At 47.5% G+C, this 13,818-nt stretch overlaps 1 protein-coding gene across 7 annotated transcripts in view; it reads right to left on the bottom strand.

Moving 5' to 3' along the window:
* Positions 1 to 1,008: 1,008 nt before the first annotated feature.
* FAM193A (family with sequence similarity 193 member A) overlaps positions 1,009 to 13,818 on the bottom strand; it is a 167,394-nt gene continuing 154,584 nt past the window's right edge. For 6 of the 7 annotated variants that reach the window (XM_043573151.1, XM_043573147.1, XM_043573149.1 and 3 more), the window contains 2 exons: positions 13,279 to 13,360; positions 3,345 to 4,110 (listed from right to left, as the gene is read on the bottom strand). In XM_043573151.1, the coding sequence (XP_043429086.1) occupies positions 4,017 to 4,110; positions 13,279 to 13,360 (176 nt within the window). In that variant the 3' untranslated portion in view covers positions 3,345 to 4,016. Of the gene's footprint in view, positions 2,259 to 2,567; positions 2,686 to 2,804; positions 2,893 to 3,344; positions 4,111 to 13,278; positions 13,361 to 13,818 lie in introns of those variants that run through there. The other variant, XR_006296232.1, reaches the window with a different exon arrangement.

A 13,818-nucleotide genomic window follows, 5' to 3' on the forward strand; every position in this document is an offset into this window, starting at 1 on the left:
GAAGTTTCTGATCTGTTAATTCTACCCAGAGTATTTTTCATTGCAGATATTTTATTTTTTCTTTAGAACTTCACTTAGACTTTCATTTAGTGTGGGATATTTTTGTATTCCTTTAGGTTGGACTTTGTTGAGGCAGGCAGTTAAGATACTTAGGATCAGTTTGAGCCTTCCGAAGCCTGCCTTTAACTTTAGCTTTTACTCTAGGGCTAATTTAACCCCACTGCTAAGATCATAGCCTTCTGACCCTACACCGATGTCTATATCCGAGTATTTCAAGGTCTCTCCACCCTGGCTGGTAGAAACACTATTGCAGCCAAATGTACTGCTTTCTGGTGATTTTCCCTTGGGTTCCTGGAAGTTTAAGCCACACCTGCAAGATCAGTAGATTGCAGGGGACTCTGAAGCCCCCCGCCCAGAGCTCCTTAGATGCAGCCCCTCCTGTTCAGAACCCTGCCCCACAAATTCCAGCTGCCTGGGCCTCCCCACATGCCAGTCTTGGCTTACTCTACTCAGCAGGCCTGCTGGGGTGTGGCCATGGGCCTGCCCAGGGCTAGTCCTGGAAGCTGCCTCCAGGCAGGAAGCGGGCACTCAGGGGGCTTACCCTCTTTCGTCCCCTCGGTTCAGGAAACATTGCCATGTGCTTCTAGCCCAACATCCAAAACCGTGGTTTAAACTTCCTCGGTTTTACGATCGTGTGGCACGGGGACAGTTTCCATGGCAGTTGTTCCTTCCTGGGTGTGCCACTGGCACACGTTCATGACTCTTCCTCTTGTCCTGTGCTGTCTTCTCTGTGGCAGACAATCTGGAGGGCTCCCAGGGACACACAGTTTCAGGAGTAAGTTCTTAACAGTCCAGAACCGCTTGAATTTTCTCTGTGCAGTTCGTTCCCATTCCTCCCCCCACTCCCCACCCCGCCCCGTACCAGTTACTCTTCCGGTTTAGTAGTGGATCCAAGACAGACAGTGATTGGCTGTCATTGTGAAGACGAAGAACCAGGACTCGAGTTACTTCATTTGTCATTGCGTGTGTGACCGAGAGGTTTTATGTGTGTTTAAAACCGCGACACAGTGTGACCTGTGAGGTAAGTTTTCTCTTCTTTAAAAAAACATATTAATGAAATGAAGAAATGTTAATCCTTTTTGGTACCATAATGCTTATTTTGATAATATTTTTTTTAATGGCCTGACTATGTAGACAAAGTTCAACGAAAGGGCATTTTCACTGTTTGTTTTCTAGCTACTGTTATTTTATTTCATCTCGTGATCATTTATTGTGTAAAGGAGGGGACACTCCAACGCGATCCGACCCTCGGGCCGAGGCCCCTGTGAAGACAGTAGCACTGGGGCCAGATGTCTCGCAGGCACACCTTGGGCCTTGGTTTCCCCACCAGTAAATGCAATGCCTGGGCAGGACGACGCAGCCTTGCACTGGGGGGGCACAGCATCCAGTGTCTTGGCCTGGGCCTGCCTCCACCTGTGTGGGAGGGGCTGAACTAAGGAAGCCCTGCCAGCCTCGACCCTCCACCACCTTTTCCTACCCCTGGACTGTCCTGGGCCTCCCAGGCCCGAAATCCATCCTCAGTGTTCTGTTCCTGAGAACTGGGAATGGTAAAGAGACACCCCCCCCCCCCCAACCCCCACTCAGGGAAAGACCCAAAGGAGCGAAAGGGTTGGGCCTTGTGTGGAACGTGGGAAGGGCATTCTCCCGATTTCAAGCAGAAAGGCCGGAATAAGGCCTAGGTGGCTGGCCCGTGTGTGAGGGGGGCAGGGGTGTGGCAGGGGGGCAGGTGGGGCCAACTTAGGTGGAGACATGGGTGTGTGTGGACACTGTGTCGGGGTGCCCAGGGGGGTCCCCCTCACCACTCCTGGCCCCGACAAGGCCCTGCTCATGTCACAGGTAGGACCCTTCGGCCACTGTGGCCCCCAGGACAGATGAAAGCTGCGGCCCACAGGTGGGACTGCTTCCAACTCATGAGAAGGATGGGGTGGGGCACAGGCAGGGTCTCAGGGGTGGGCCTGGGCGGGCAGGTTCCCCAGATGGCAGGGTCCAGGTGTGCAGGCTCCCCGGGACCCTCCCCAGCATTTGCCCAGCCAGCCTGGCTACCCTCACGCTCACCGGGAAGGGATGAGGCCTGGGCCTGGGAGTCCTGGAGGCACATCAGGGCCTTTTGAGGACATGGCTCCTGTGGTCACCACCCAGCCTGCTCCTCGATCTGCTGGGTCATCCCAGGAGCAGAGATATGCTGTCCTTCCTCCCACCTAGAAAAAACAAAAGCACAACAAGCCAGCCAGCTTTTTGTCCCCCTGCTCGTCTTGCTGCCACCCCGTCTCCTAGTCCCAGGACCTGCTCTTCCCACCCTGTTTTCCCGCAAGCCAGCTCCCACGGGGTTGTGGTGGGAGCCCAGGGCCAGTTCTTGGACCTCACCTCGGCCACAGCAGCCCTGCCGTGCCACGCTCCTGCCACCTGTGATACTGGATCTGCGGACAGCCCCCCGCCCGACCTGTCCACACTTGTTCCTGGGGGGCCTTCTGCCCACGAGCAGCGATCCTCAGCGCCAGACATCTCACCTGGGCTTCTGATGAGCACCCCAGACTTGGCCCCGTCCCGCCCAGGGCTCAGAGCAGAGCCTCAGGAGTCCCTCTTGCCTCTGCTCTGTCCCACCTGCATGCCGTCAGTCCAGAAGTCCTGTGGATGGAGCCGTCAGAGTATCTCCAGAGGCTGCCTCCCCCTCCCCGTCTCCACACAGAAATGGGGCCCTCATTGCTCCCCCTTCATTCAGGGACGGGCCACACACGCAGGTTTACCAAGAGTGGGGAGCAGTGGGGCTCCGGGGTGCTCCGGGAAGTGGGTGGGAACAGGATGGCGGCTCCACCGGAGGCTCCCACAAACTGCCTGGAGAGATCTCAGGAGAAAGGAACCAAGGCAGAATTCCCCTTTTCATCCGAAATCCTGCTCATGTTGTTCCTTATGTATACCCAATTTAACGCTTGTGACTTTTCAGTTTACTCCCTGAAGGCTGGATGGGCACGTGCCCATTAGGCCGTGTGCAGTCCCAGCCCACCGGTCCCCCCTCCCCCCAACCTTGCTGTGCCTCCCCTGCCCCGCAGACTAGAATGCGGGTGTCCCCTCTTCAGCCTGCACCCCACTGCTGCTTCTTGGTGCCCCCACTGCTCTCACACCAGACCCTCGAGTCATCCGGCTGGGCTCTGTCCTGGGCACACGGAAGGGCCCAGATACACCACTGCAGGGAGGACGGGGGGTGGGGAGGTCCACCCGCTTGCCCCACACCCTGCCCCCACCCCCACCGCCCTATGGGCCCCAGCAGAAAGCAACCAGACGAGGTCTTCTGCTGTACTAATGTATTCCATCTTTCAAAAAGAAAGACATGATTTTAATATTACTTAACAATATGTTAAAAAAGTAGCCAGGCAGGCCTCCGTGTTAATACAGTCGTACACTCTCTAACAGACTTGATGGTGTGAGTACTGGGTGGGGTTTTGTTTTTGAACTTTCTCATTCTGCAAGGGATCTTACACAAGCTGGCTACAAGTCAGGGGGATCAGACACAAACAGCGCAACGTGTACACTCTTAAACAGTAGATTGTGGAGGAGAACGGAAGAGCGCCTGCCCGCCCAGCCCGCCTCGGGTGGGATGCAGGGCACACGAGAGCTGAGTGACGGCAGTGCCCCGGCAGGGACAGATGACAGGACAGGGCGAGATGCAGAGGCAACGAGCCACGTGGATGACGGAACGCGTCTCTGGCCACGGCCCAGGCTCTGAGGCCGCGTGGTGGGAAACTGGCGGGAGCCACTGTTCCAATCCGACAGCACAGCGCTGTGGCCGAAGCCTCGCTCACAGACTACACGCACACGAGCTACCAACGCGGGCCGAGCAGCGAGTTCTCGGTCTGGGGGTGGTCTCGGGTGCGGTGGCCCACCCGGCACAGCCCTGGGCAAGCACAGCAGCTCCGAGGCCTGGCCCACCTCCTGCGCGTCCCTCTCCAGGCGGTCCTCATTCAGTGGGCGGCAAAAGTGGCCTTTTTCAAGCTAAAATTGGACCAGTTGATGGACAGTCTTTGTCGGGTCTGTCTAGCCGAATCCAAACAGAATCTGTGGAGACAAAGAGCCAAACGGTCACGGAAGGAAACGGCCCACGTTCTCACTGTGGTTGGCAAAGCCTAGTGTCCTCCGGAGAGGGGGAGTGTGGGGAGAGGGGTCAGAGTAGGGAAGGGCCCTCAGGAGGGAGTCCCCCACTTCAGGACACTGGCCAGCGCCCTCAGTGTCCTCCGGTTTCCCGTGTCCTTCTTCTCCAACTTGTCCCCCAGGGAAGCTGCTGCCCAAGGAAAGTTTCTGATGAGCCTGAGTCGGTGAAGGTGGCTCTGCCAACGGCCACCACCCTGCCTCTGTCACCTGTTAAGTCACAGAGATTCCCCCCCACCCCCCGTCCTTACTTATCCACAAACACACGGGGAAGCGCGATGGGGGAGGAATGGGACTTTTCATGGCCAGACTCGGCCCCACTGCTGCCTGCACTGCCCACCCAGCACTCAGGGCCGCAGCAGGCGCAGAGGAGCACCTGCGGCCTCAGGCGCCAGCCTCCGGCCCCGGGCTCCAGCTCTGGGTCACACGCTGCATGCCAAACAGGGCTTGGAAAAGACCACACTTTGTCACCTGCTTCCCAGGCGACAGTGGCCGATTCTGTATTAAACGAAGAACATTTTCTTTCAAAAGCCTTTACTTGGCATAATTTCTGAAGTTTTCACCTTTCCAGCTCTCATTTGGGTAGCAGAAATTTGAATTAAGCCTGAAAATGGTTACTGCTGTCTCACCGCTGGAAGTGGAAGTGTGTTGGTTTACACAGTGGTTAAACCGACCAACCTCAATTTCTTGTGCAGCTCGCCCGGCAGTCTGTGTCCAGGTAGAAGGGTCGTACCCCCCCCCCCACCCCGCCCTGAACCTCACTTCTCTTTCCCCGGCCAAACTGGTCAAACCCCAAGTCCAGCAATGTTACCTTCTGCACCTTCCGGAAGCTCTCCCTTCCGCTTCTACTATCTCCCTTCTCGCGCAGCCGCTCCCAGCGGCTCCCCCTGGCACAAGTGTGCCCCATACGTCTCCAAGAGCAGTGACTTGGACGCTTACAAGGGTCACGCACGGCCCCGCTGCAAGCCACTCCACAAAGAGCTCCAACCCAACGGAAGCAAGGCCTCTGATGGGCTCTCAGGGCACAGGACACACAGCCCAAGCTGCTCCTTGGGGCCCCCAGGCCCAGAGTCCCCTGGCTCTGCCGAGCCCTCTCCACACACCCGGCTCCCCTGCACCTTATGCTCTGACACCACCTCCCCATCGGGCCTCCGTGCTGTCAGCAGTGGACTGTGTCACACGTACAGAACACGTGTGCACAAGTAACCATGACACGAAAGCCTGGGTGACCACACCCCCAACCCAGGGGGAGAAGCCCAACACCACCAACCCGACAGCACCTTGCTATCCTCTCCCAGGAGGCAGCCCTGCCATAGGTGATAATCAGCCCCGGGTCTTATGGTTCCTCAGCAGTATTTCGTGTGCTGATTCAGGGACTTCCAGAAACAGAACCATACTGTCTATTATTTTTTTCTTACTGCTTTCTTTCAACATTATGTTGTGCAATTCCTCCACGAAGCCACACTTTGTTATCTTCAAGGCCTAAGAGCAGACCACGGGGAACAGACAAGTGGACGCCGTGCTCACGTGGTTCGGCCTGGGCTGAGCACATGCACACCCATGTGGGGCAGGCAGTGGGGCTCCGTGGAACGTACCACTTCCACTCTACCCGATTCCGCCAAACCCTTTCCCACAGTCGCTGGAGCCCCTCTGCGCTCCCGGAAGCGGTGGGCAGAGCCGCTGCTCCTCTGCGCCCAGCTCCCGCTCAGGCTAAAGACCTCGCCGGTTTACTGGTCACTTTTCTGTACCGCCGATCATTTTGTTTGCCCCTTTGTCAACATGTTTGTCTTTTTCTGTTTTATAATGTTTCTTTTTTATATTTGATACTAATCCTTTGTGATGTGCTACAAATACTATTTCTTCACTTTCTTAAAAAAACCTGTTGAGGGGCGCCTGGGTGGCGCAGTCGGTTAAGCGTCCGACTTCAGCCAGGTCACGATCTCGCGGTCCGGGAGTTCGAGCCCCGCGTCAGGCTCTGGGCTGATGGCTCAGAGCCTGGAGCCTGTTTCTGATTCTGTGTCTCCCTCTCTCTCTGCCCCTCCCCCGTTCATGCTCTGTCTCTCTCTGTCCCAAAAATAAATAAACGTTGAAAAAAAAAATTAAAAAAAAAAAAAACCTGTTGATTTTAATGTTGTTTAATTTATCAATCTTTTATGGTTCTTTTTTTTTTTTGAGATTTTTTTTTTTTTTTTTTTTTTTTTTTTTTTTAGCATTTATTTTTGAGAGACAGAGACAGAGCATGAGCAGGGACGGGGCAGAGAGAGAGGGAGACACAGAATCTGAAGCAGGCTCCAGGCTCCAAGTTGTCAGCACAGAGCCCGACACGGGGCTCGAACTCACAGGCCGCGAGATCATGACCTGAGCCGAAGTCGGACACTCACCTGACTGAGTGCCACCCAGGCGCCCCTATGGTTGTTGTTTCTAAGGAATCTTTCCCTACTCTGAGGTCAAAAATATATTCACCTATATTCCCAATTAAAAGGCTTGCTTTTGACATTTAGAATCTCAACTCATCTAAAGCTGACCTTTGAGTATGGTGTGAGCTAAGTATTCAAATTTAAATGTCGCAGCCCCATTTATGAACACACCTTCATTTGTTATAAACCAAAGCTCTGTGTTTGTATAGCCTATTTCTGGGCTCCAAGATATTCTACACGAATATCATGATGTTTTAATAATCATGACTTTCTAAGTCTTTAAAATGGGCAAGAAAATGAGCATCATTATCAATCCTTTATAAGGTTTTTTTGTTTTGTTTTGTTTTTGTTTCTTATAAATGTAATACACATAAGGAAGAATAAATGAAACAGACGTGCACTATAAAGAAAAATTATAAGGCACTGTGGGTCACGAGAATCAAGCCCTGGGACGCTGCCAGTACCCAGGCAACCCCACCCAGCACCTGCTTCAGCCACAGCTGAGCCCCGCCCTGCTCCAAGTAATCACTATTCTGGCTTTTTATGTCAATAATTTCCTTGCTTTTCTTTATAGTCTTAACATCTATGTGTAGTATTCCCGAACAATATACTCTCCCCTCAATTCAGACAGAACATCTCCAGGAAATCCCCAATTTTCCTGTGTCCCTTTGTTGTCTGTCATTTCCTTGGCTCCCTGGCCCTAGGCGAACGGTGATCTGTTGTCTGTCACTACAGATGAACCTTATTTTCTGGAATCTCATGTAGATGGAACTTCACAGGATGCACTCCTGTGCACTAAGTACACTGCTTCTCACATCCATCTATGGTGTTTCATCAGGAGGATGCTTCTCATTGCTGAGTGGCGTCCACCAGATGGACAGAGCATGGTTTATCTGTTCATCTGCTGTGGATATCTGGGTTGTCCCCCGTTTCTGGCTATTACAAATAAAACTTCTAGAAACATTCATGTGTAGGTCTTTGTGTGGATACACTCTTGTTTCTCTTGGGCAGACAGCCAGGAGTGGAGCTGCTGGACTGATTGGTGGGTATATTAAAAAGATGTACTTCAGTTGTGTCTAAATTGAACTTTATATAAACAGGGTATTATATACATTCACGTGTTCTGCCTTTTGTTGACTATTCAGTTTGTAAGATCCATGTTGCAGACTGCTCTAGTTCACTCCTTTTCGCTGCTGTATAGCATTTCATTGTGTGACTGCAAGCACAATATATCCATCCTAACATGTTTTAAAAAAGCTAAATTTTCTAAAATTCTTCTTGGGTTTTAAAATCTACAGATAAATGTTGGGAAACACGACAGCTTTATGATACTGACTTTTCCTGTCAATGAATATAGGATCTGGGTCTTCAGTGTTCTTCAGTCACGTTTCAAAGTCTTCTATGCATAAGTCCTGTGCAACTTTTGTTAGGTTTATTCATGGACATTGCACAGATTCTGGTGCTATTATAGATGCTGTCTTTATTTAAATTACATCTTCGAATTATGGATGCTGTAGAGAAATGTAACTTCTGTACACTGATCCTTACTAAATTCTTCTGTAATCCCCTTTGTAGACCCTTAGATCATCTGTAAAATGGAATTTTATTTCCTCCTTTCCACTCCTTAAGCCTTTAATTTCTTTTCTTCTCTTATTCTGCTGTCTAGGAATTATAATTTAAGGTTGAACAGAAGTGGAAACAGAGCACCTCTGTTTTGCACGTGCTTCCATGTTTCCCATTTCAGAAAACGTTCCATGTGAATTTCTTTTCTCTCTCTTCTTTTGGTAAATCTTTTCAGGTTAAGGATATTTCCTTCTATTGCTAGTTTACCATTTTTCTTCTTCCTCCTCCTCCTCCTCCTCCTCTTCTTCTTCTCTTTAATTAACAGAGTGCTAAGATTTTATCAAGTGTTTTTTCTGAACCTATGGAATGATCATATGGTTCTTCGTTAATGTATCAGTTTAGCAAATCGCATTTGTGGATTTCCTAATATTAAATACTCCTTGAATTCATCCCTGGGGTACATCTGTTTGGTCGTATACTGCTTCCTAAAATACTGTTGGATTTGAACTTTTTCTTGATGTGAACTTTTTCTTGATGATTTTACATCTAATATTCATGACTGAAAGAGAGCTGTAATTTTTCATGTTTTCTGTATTGCTTTTTAGCAGATTTTGGTATAAAATTCTTCCTTCTCTCATAAAATGAGGTGGGGAGTCCTGTGTTGTTTCCATTCTCTGGTAGAATCAGTATAAGCTTGGATAATCTGTTTGAGGTTTTGGGAGAATTCTCTGCAAAACCGTCAGAATATAGTTTTCTCACTGGGAAGACTTATAACTGCTTTGATTTCTTTGATGGTTACTGGATCATTCAAGCTATTTATTGGGTTGATTTCGTACCTAAGTTTTAAAATTAATCATGCAGTTGTTCCCAGTGTCCTCTTGTATCTTAATTACTGCAGCACCTGTAGTTATTAATTATGCCATCCTTTCCATTTACATGTTCATGAAATTAAAGAAACCCTCTTTATTATGGAAGATTTAGACCCACACAAAATCGAATGCAGTGAAATGGACACAGCCATGGTCCAACTTTGATAATCACTGACATCCTGGTTCCTTTCCATCTGATTACTATATTCTTTTGTGTCTTTTTTTGTTTTTCTGATTTTTCTTGACCAGTCTCTCAAAGGTTTATTTATGTAGTTAATATTTGTAGAGTCAAATTTTGGCTTTGTTGATCTTCTCTGTATTTGTTTTTTATTTCATTATTTTTCTTTTATGTATTATCTCCTTTTGCTTTCTTTGGATTTGGTTGTTCTTTCCCTAATTTCTCAAATGAAATCCCAAGTCATTATTTTCAGTTTTAAAAACTCACTTGGCAGCACTCAAGGCTTCACTGAAAGAGCAAACTTTTTCCACATCCTTCAGGTTTTCATATGCGTTTTCCCTATCTTTTAGCTCCGTGTATTTAAAATGTCTTACTGTGGTTTCTTATTTATTAACCCATGAGTTATTTACATGTATATACTTTCAGATTTCCAAATATTAAGGGACTTAAAATTTTACTTGTTGCACATTTCCTACTTAAACATGTAGGAACACAAATTATGCATATTCATTCTCTGAAACCTCTGAGCCCTGCTTTCCGTGGCCCCGCAAGTGTTCTGCTTCTGTGAACGTTCCCTGTGTGCGTAAGAACACAGAGCCCGGTTCCTGGACACAGTTTCATCTGTACTCATTAGACTCAGCTTGCTGGCCAAGCTCTGCTGATCCCCCACATCCTTGTGGGTGCTTGCACTGCTCAAGCGAGCAGCCACACAGAGAAAGAGTCTGAGATATCCTACGAGAAGAGTGGATTTGATTCTCCGTGCAGCCCAAAACAATTTTCCTTTTCGTGTTTTGAAGCTATTTCATTAAGTACTTAGTTTAAAATTTCTATGTCTTCCTCACACACTGAACCTTTTATTACTGTATAGCAACCTTCATCTGTCCCTTATATTAAAACATTCTGTCTGATAATAACATAACTATACAGGGGCGCCTGGGTGGTTCAGTCAGTTAGGCGTCTGACTTCAGCTCAGGTCATGATCTCATAGCTCGTGGGTTTGAGCCCCACGTCGGGCCCTGTCCTGACAGCTCAGAGCCTGGAGCCTGCTTTAGATTCTGTGTCTCCCTCTCTCTCTCTGCCCAACCCCTGCTTGCTATCTCTCGAAACTGAATAAACATTAAATTTAAAAATAAAATAAATAAATAAATAAATAACATAACTATACAGTAGCTTCCTTTTCCCTCTTTATTTCCACCTTTCTATTCATCGTTTTAGGTATGTTCAGTATGTTCTCGTAAATGGTACGTGTATGTGTGTGTGCGTGCATGTGTGTAAGTATGTATATGTGTATTTAAAATTATTAACACAATCTGACAAACTTTTTATCTATAATGGTTGCTGGTAAAACTGAACTTGTGTCTCTCGTGTTTTTAAAATTTGTTTACTGTACCTTCTTTACATTTGTTTTTTCTGAGTTTTGATTTTTTTTTTTCCTTCTATAGATTAGCAATTTATACAGCCTATTTCTATTCTTTTAAGGACTGCTTGTGAAACTGTATCACCTTCACCTCAGAGTCTCAATATTAAATCCTTAGCTGTTGGGGCACCTGGGGGGCTCAGTTGGTAAGCGTCCGACTTTGGCTCAGGTCACGATCTCACGGTTCCTGAGTTCGAGCCCCGCCTTGGGTTCTGTGCCGACAGCTCAGAGCCTGGAGCCTGCTTCGGATTCTGTGTCTCCCTCTCTCTCTGCCCCTCCCCCACTCACACTCTGTCTCTCTCTCACAAATAAATAAACATTAAAAAAAAACCTGAAATACTTAACTGCTAAATACGTGAATGATAAAAGAACCTGAAGATACTCAGCTCTACTTTACACGAACTCACAAGCTACTGTTCAATACGGTGGTTCTTTCAGACATAATGTCAACTGGCTATTAGTACTATCTTGTTACAAAGAAAGCATTTTATTTACCGACATTTATCAGGCTGTTTCTCTCTCCTTTCTGTAAATCAGACTTTTTAAGATCAATCTTTTTTCTTGAAGTGTAATCTAAATTTTTTTTTAATGTTTTTATTTATTTTTGAAGGAGAGAGAGAGAGAGAGAGAGAGAGAGAGAGAGAGACAGCATGAGCGGGGGAGGAGCAGAGAGAGAGGGAGGAACAGAATTCGAAGCAGGCTGCAGGCTCCAGGCTCTAAGCTGTCAGCACAGAGCTCGACGCAGGGCTCGAATCCAGAAATTGTGAGATCATGACCTGAGCCGAAGCCGGACGCTCAACCGACTGAGCCAACCAGGCGCCCCAGATGTTTTTTTTATACAGATGTTTTTGTAGCAAGTTCCTGTAGTTTTTCTTTTATGTTAAAGAATAGGTTTGTGGGAAACATAGTTATAGACTGACAATTTTCTCCCAGCACTGAAAATATCACTCCATGGTCTTTGGGTTTTACATTTGCTATGTTGAGGAAAGGATTTTTATTTGTTTATCCTAATGGTATATGTTGTACTGTTGAATTTGTAGATTTGGATTTCTCATTAGCTCTTCAGAGTCCCCAGGCACCATTTCTCTTTACATACTGCTTTTCTATAGTCCCCATCTTCTCCAAAGGGGGGGGGGGGAGGGGTCCAGTTAAATGTATATGTTAGACTCAGTCTCTCTCCTCCATGTCTCTTAACCTCTTTTATATTTTCTATTTTCCTTGAATTGTGGTGCATTCGGGGGGTATGTCTGAGATATTTCTTCAAATTCACGAATTCCCTCTTCAGCAGTGTCTAAGCTGTTTATTGTGTATCTATTAAGATCTTGATTTTAATAATTATATTTTTCATTTCTAGATGTTTGTTTTCCCCAGGTCTTGGGTGTTTGATAATCTCTGTTTATAAGCACATGCATGATTTCAAAAATATATGAGGCCTACAGACCTACCTTGGGAAAATTTCCCTCCAAAGTTCTGCTTTTATCCAAGAAAAGTCCCTATTCCATCCCTTGCTCCCCAGAATTTAGCTTCAGGGCAAACTCTCTTACTAATGCAAGTGATTTACCTATAGGTCATTCGGGACTTTGTACAAACACATCTGTACCACTTGAGAATGACAATCCCATTTCTTCCTTCTGATTCTTATCCTTTTTTTTCTTCTTATGTCTTCGCAAACAGAAGTTGTGATGATGGGCATCCTTCTCTTCTTTTTTCTTTTTTAATCTCAAGGGGCAGTTTTTAATGTTTCACTGTAAGTATGGCATTTGTTGTACTTTATGGATACCTTTTATTATGTTAAGGATGTGCCTGTGTAGGCCTACTTAAGAGTTTTTGTAATGAACACATGTCCAACTTGAGCAGATGCTTTATTCCGTCTGCTGAGATACATACACACACATAAATTACATAATAAATATAATTTCCAGAAATATTTAGACTTCTTTTCTGTCCTATCCTATCCTGAACAATTAGAATTCAGAGCAAACACACTGCTCCTTTTGTGTGTGTGTGTGTGTGTGTGTGTGTGTGTGTGTGTGTGTGTGTGTGGCTACCTGAAACAAGTTAAAGTACTAACAAAGAAGGAACAAGGAGCTTTAAAATAAAATTTGCTTGCCAAAATTCACAAAGAAGATAAAATACTATCGAACACAGTACTAATAAAGTCTGATGCTCGTCAGGAAAACAGAAAATATCTAAAATGTTACTTTTCTCCTTAAAAGCATGCCATACAGAATGTTTCAGTGTCAGCACACATGAGGGTCACCAGGGATGCTTGTGATCATACAGACGTCAGGTCCCTCCCCAGCGCCTGACCCTGCAGGTGTGGGGAGAGGCCTGTGTGCCCCACTGGTGCAGCTGGTCCAAAGCACGTCGAGAAACACTGTCCTAAACCAGTCTTCACACAGAAGGGAGGGGAGAAGCGCCTGGGTGCAAGCGGGAGTGAGGAGGCCAGTGTGTGTGCTGGGGCTATGGAGGGACATGTGTGGCAGGCCGTCACAGGGCTGCCATGCTACTGAGGAGCCAGGCTCCTTGGCCAGATGACAGAACTTGTGCCCCACACAACTGGCAACGCCACGGGAGGGTCGTGTATGGCAGCCGTGAACCCACATTACTTCAGACCCAAGCCCCAACATTTACCTTTTGAAATACTCCACTTCCCTCTCGGTCTCGTCCATGTCCACGCTGTCTAGGTCGATATCTTTAGGCAGAAAGACATCATCTGTTAAACGAAAGAAACAAGGCAAGTCAGATTACAAGAGAAGAAACCATGTGGCTTTACTCTACTTAATTTTAACAGCTTCGCAAACTGAAAATGTTCTCCAAGATGAGATTTTACAAACAGCTAAAAGAGGGCAGCTGAGTCCCACGTGCTTGTGGACATCCAGGTCCAACCTGGACATCGGGGAACTCATGTGGTTGCTGAGCAAAGCAGCTGTCACTTCAGGTCCCTCCAGAAGAGGCCCATTTGCTGACACCCAATCCCCAAGGGACCGGTCTTTAATTGACACATCTCCATGATGGGAGAGCCCTTCGGAAGACTCTTGGAAACCCAAGTGCTTGTGAGCCCAGAGGCTGCCCTAAGTCCCTACTGGGGGCAGGAGTGCACTAGTGAATAGAGAAGCTGCCCAGAGGGCAGCATGAAGGGGAGGAAAACGCTGTCCCTCACAGTAAGAGGGC

This window comes from Prionailurus bengalensis, chromosome B1 (assembly GCF_016509475.1).
Source record: "Prionailurus bengalensis isolate Pbe53 chromosome B1, Fcat_Pben_1.1_paternal_pri, whole genome shotgun sequence".
NCBI lineage: Eukaryota > Metazoa > Chordata > Mammalia > Carnivora > Felidae > Prionailurus > Prionailurus bengalensis.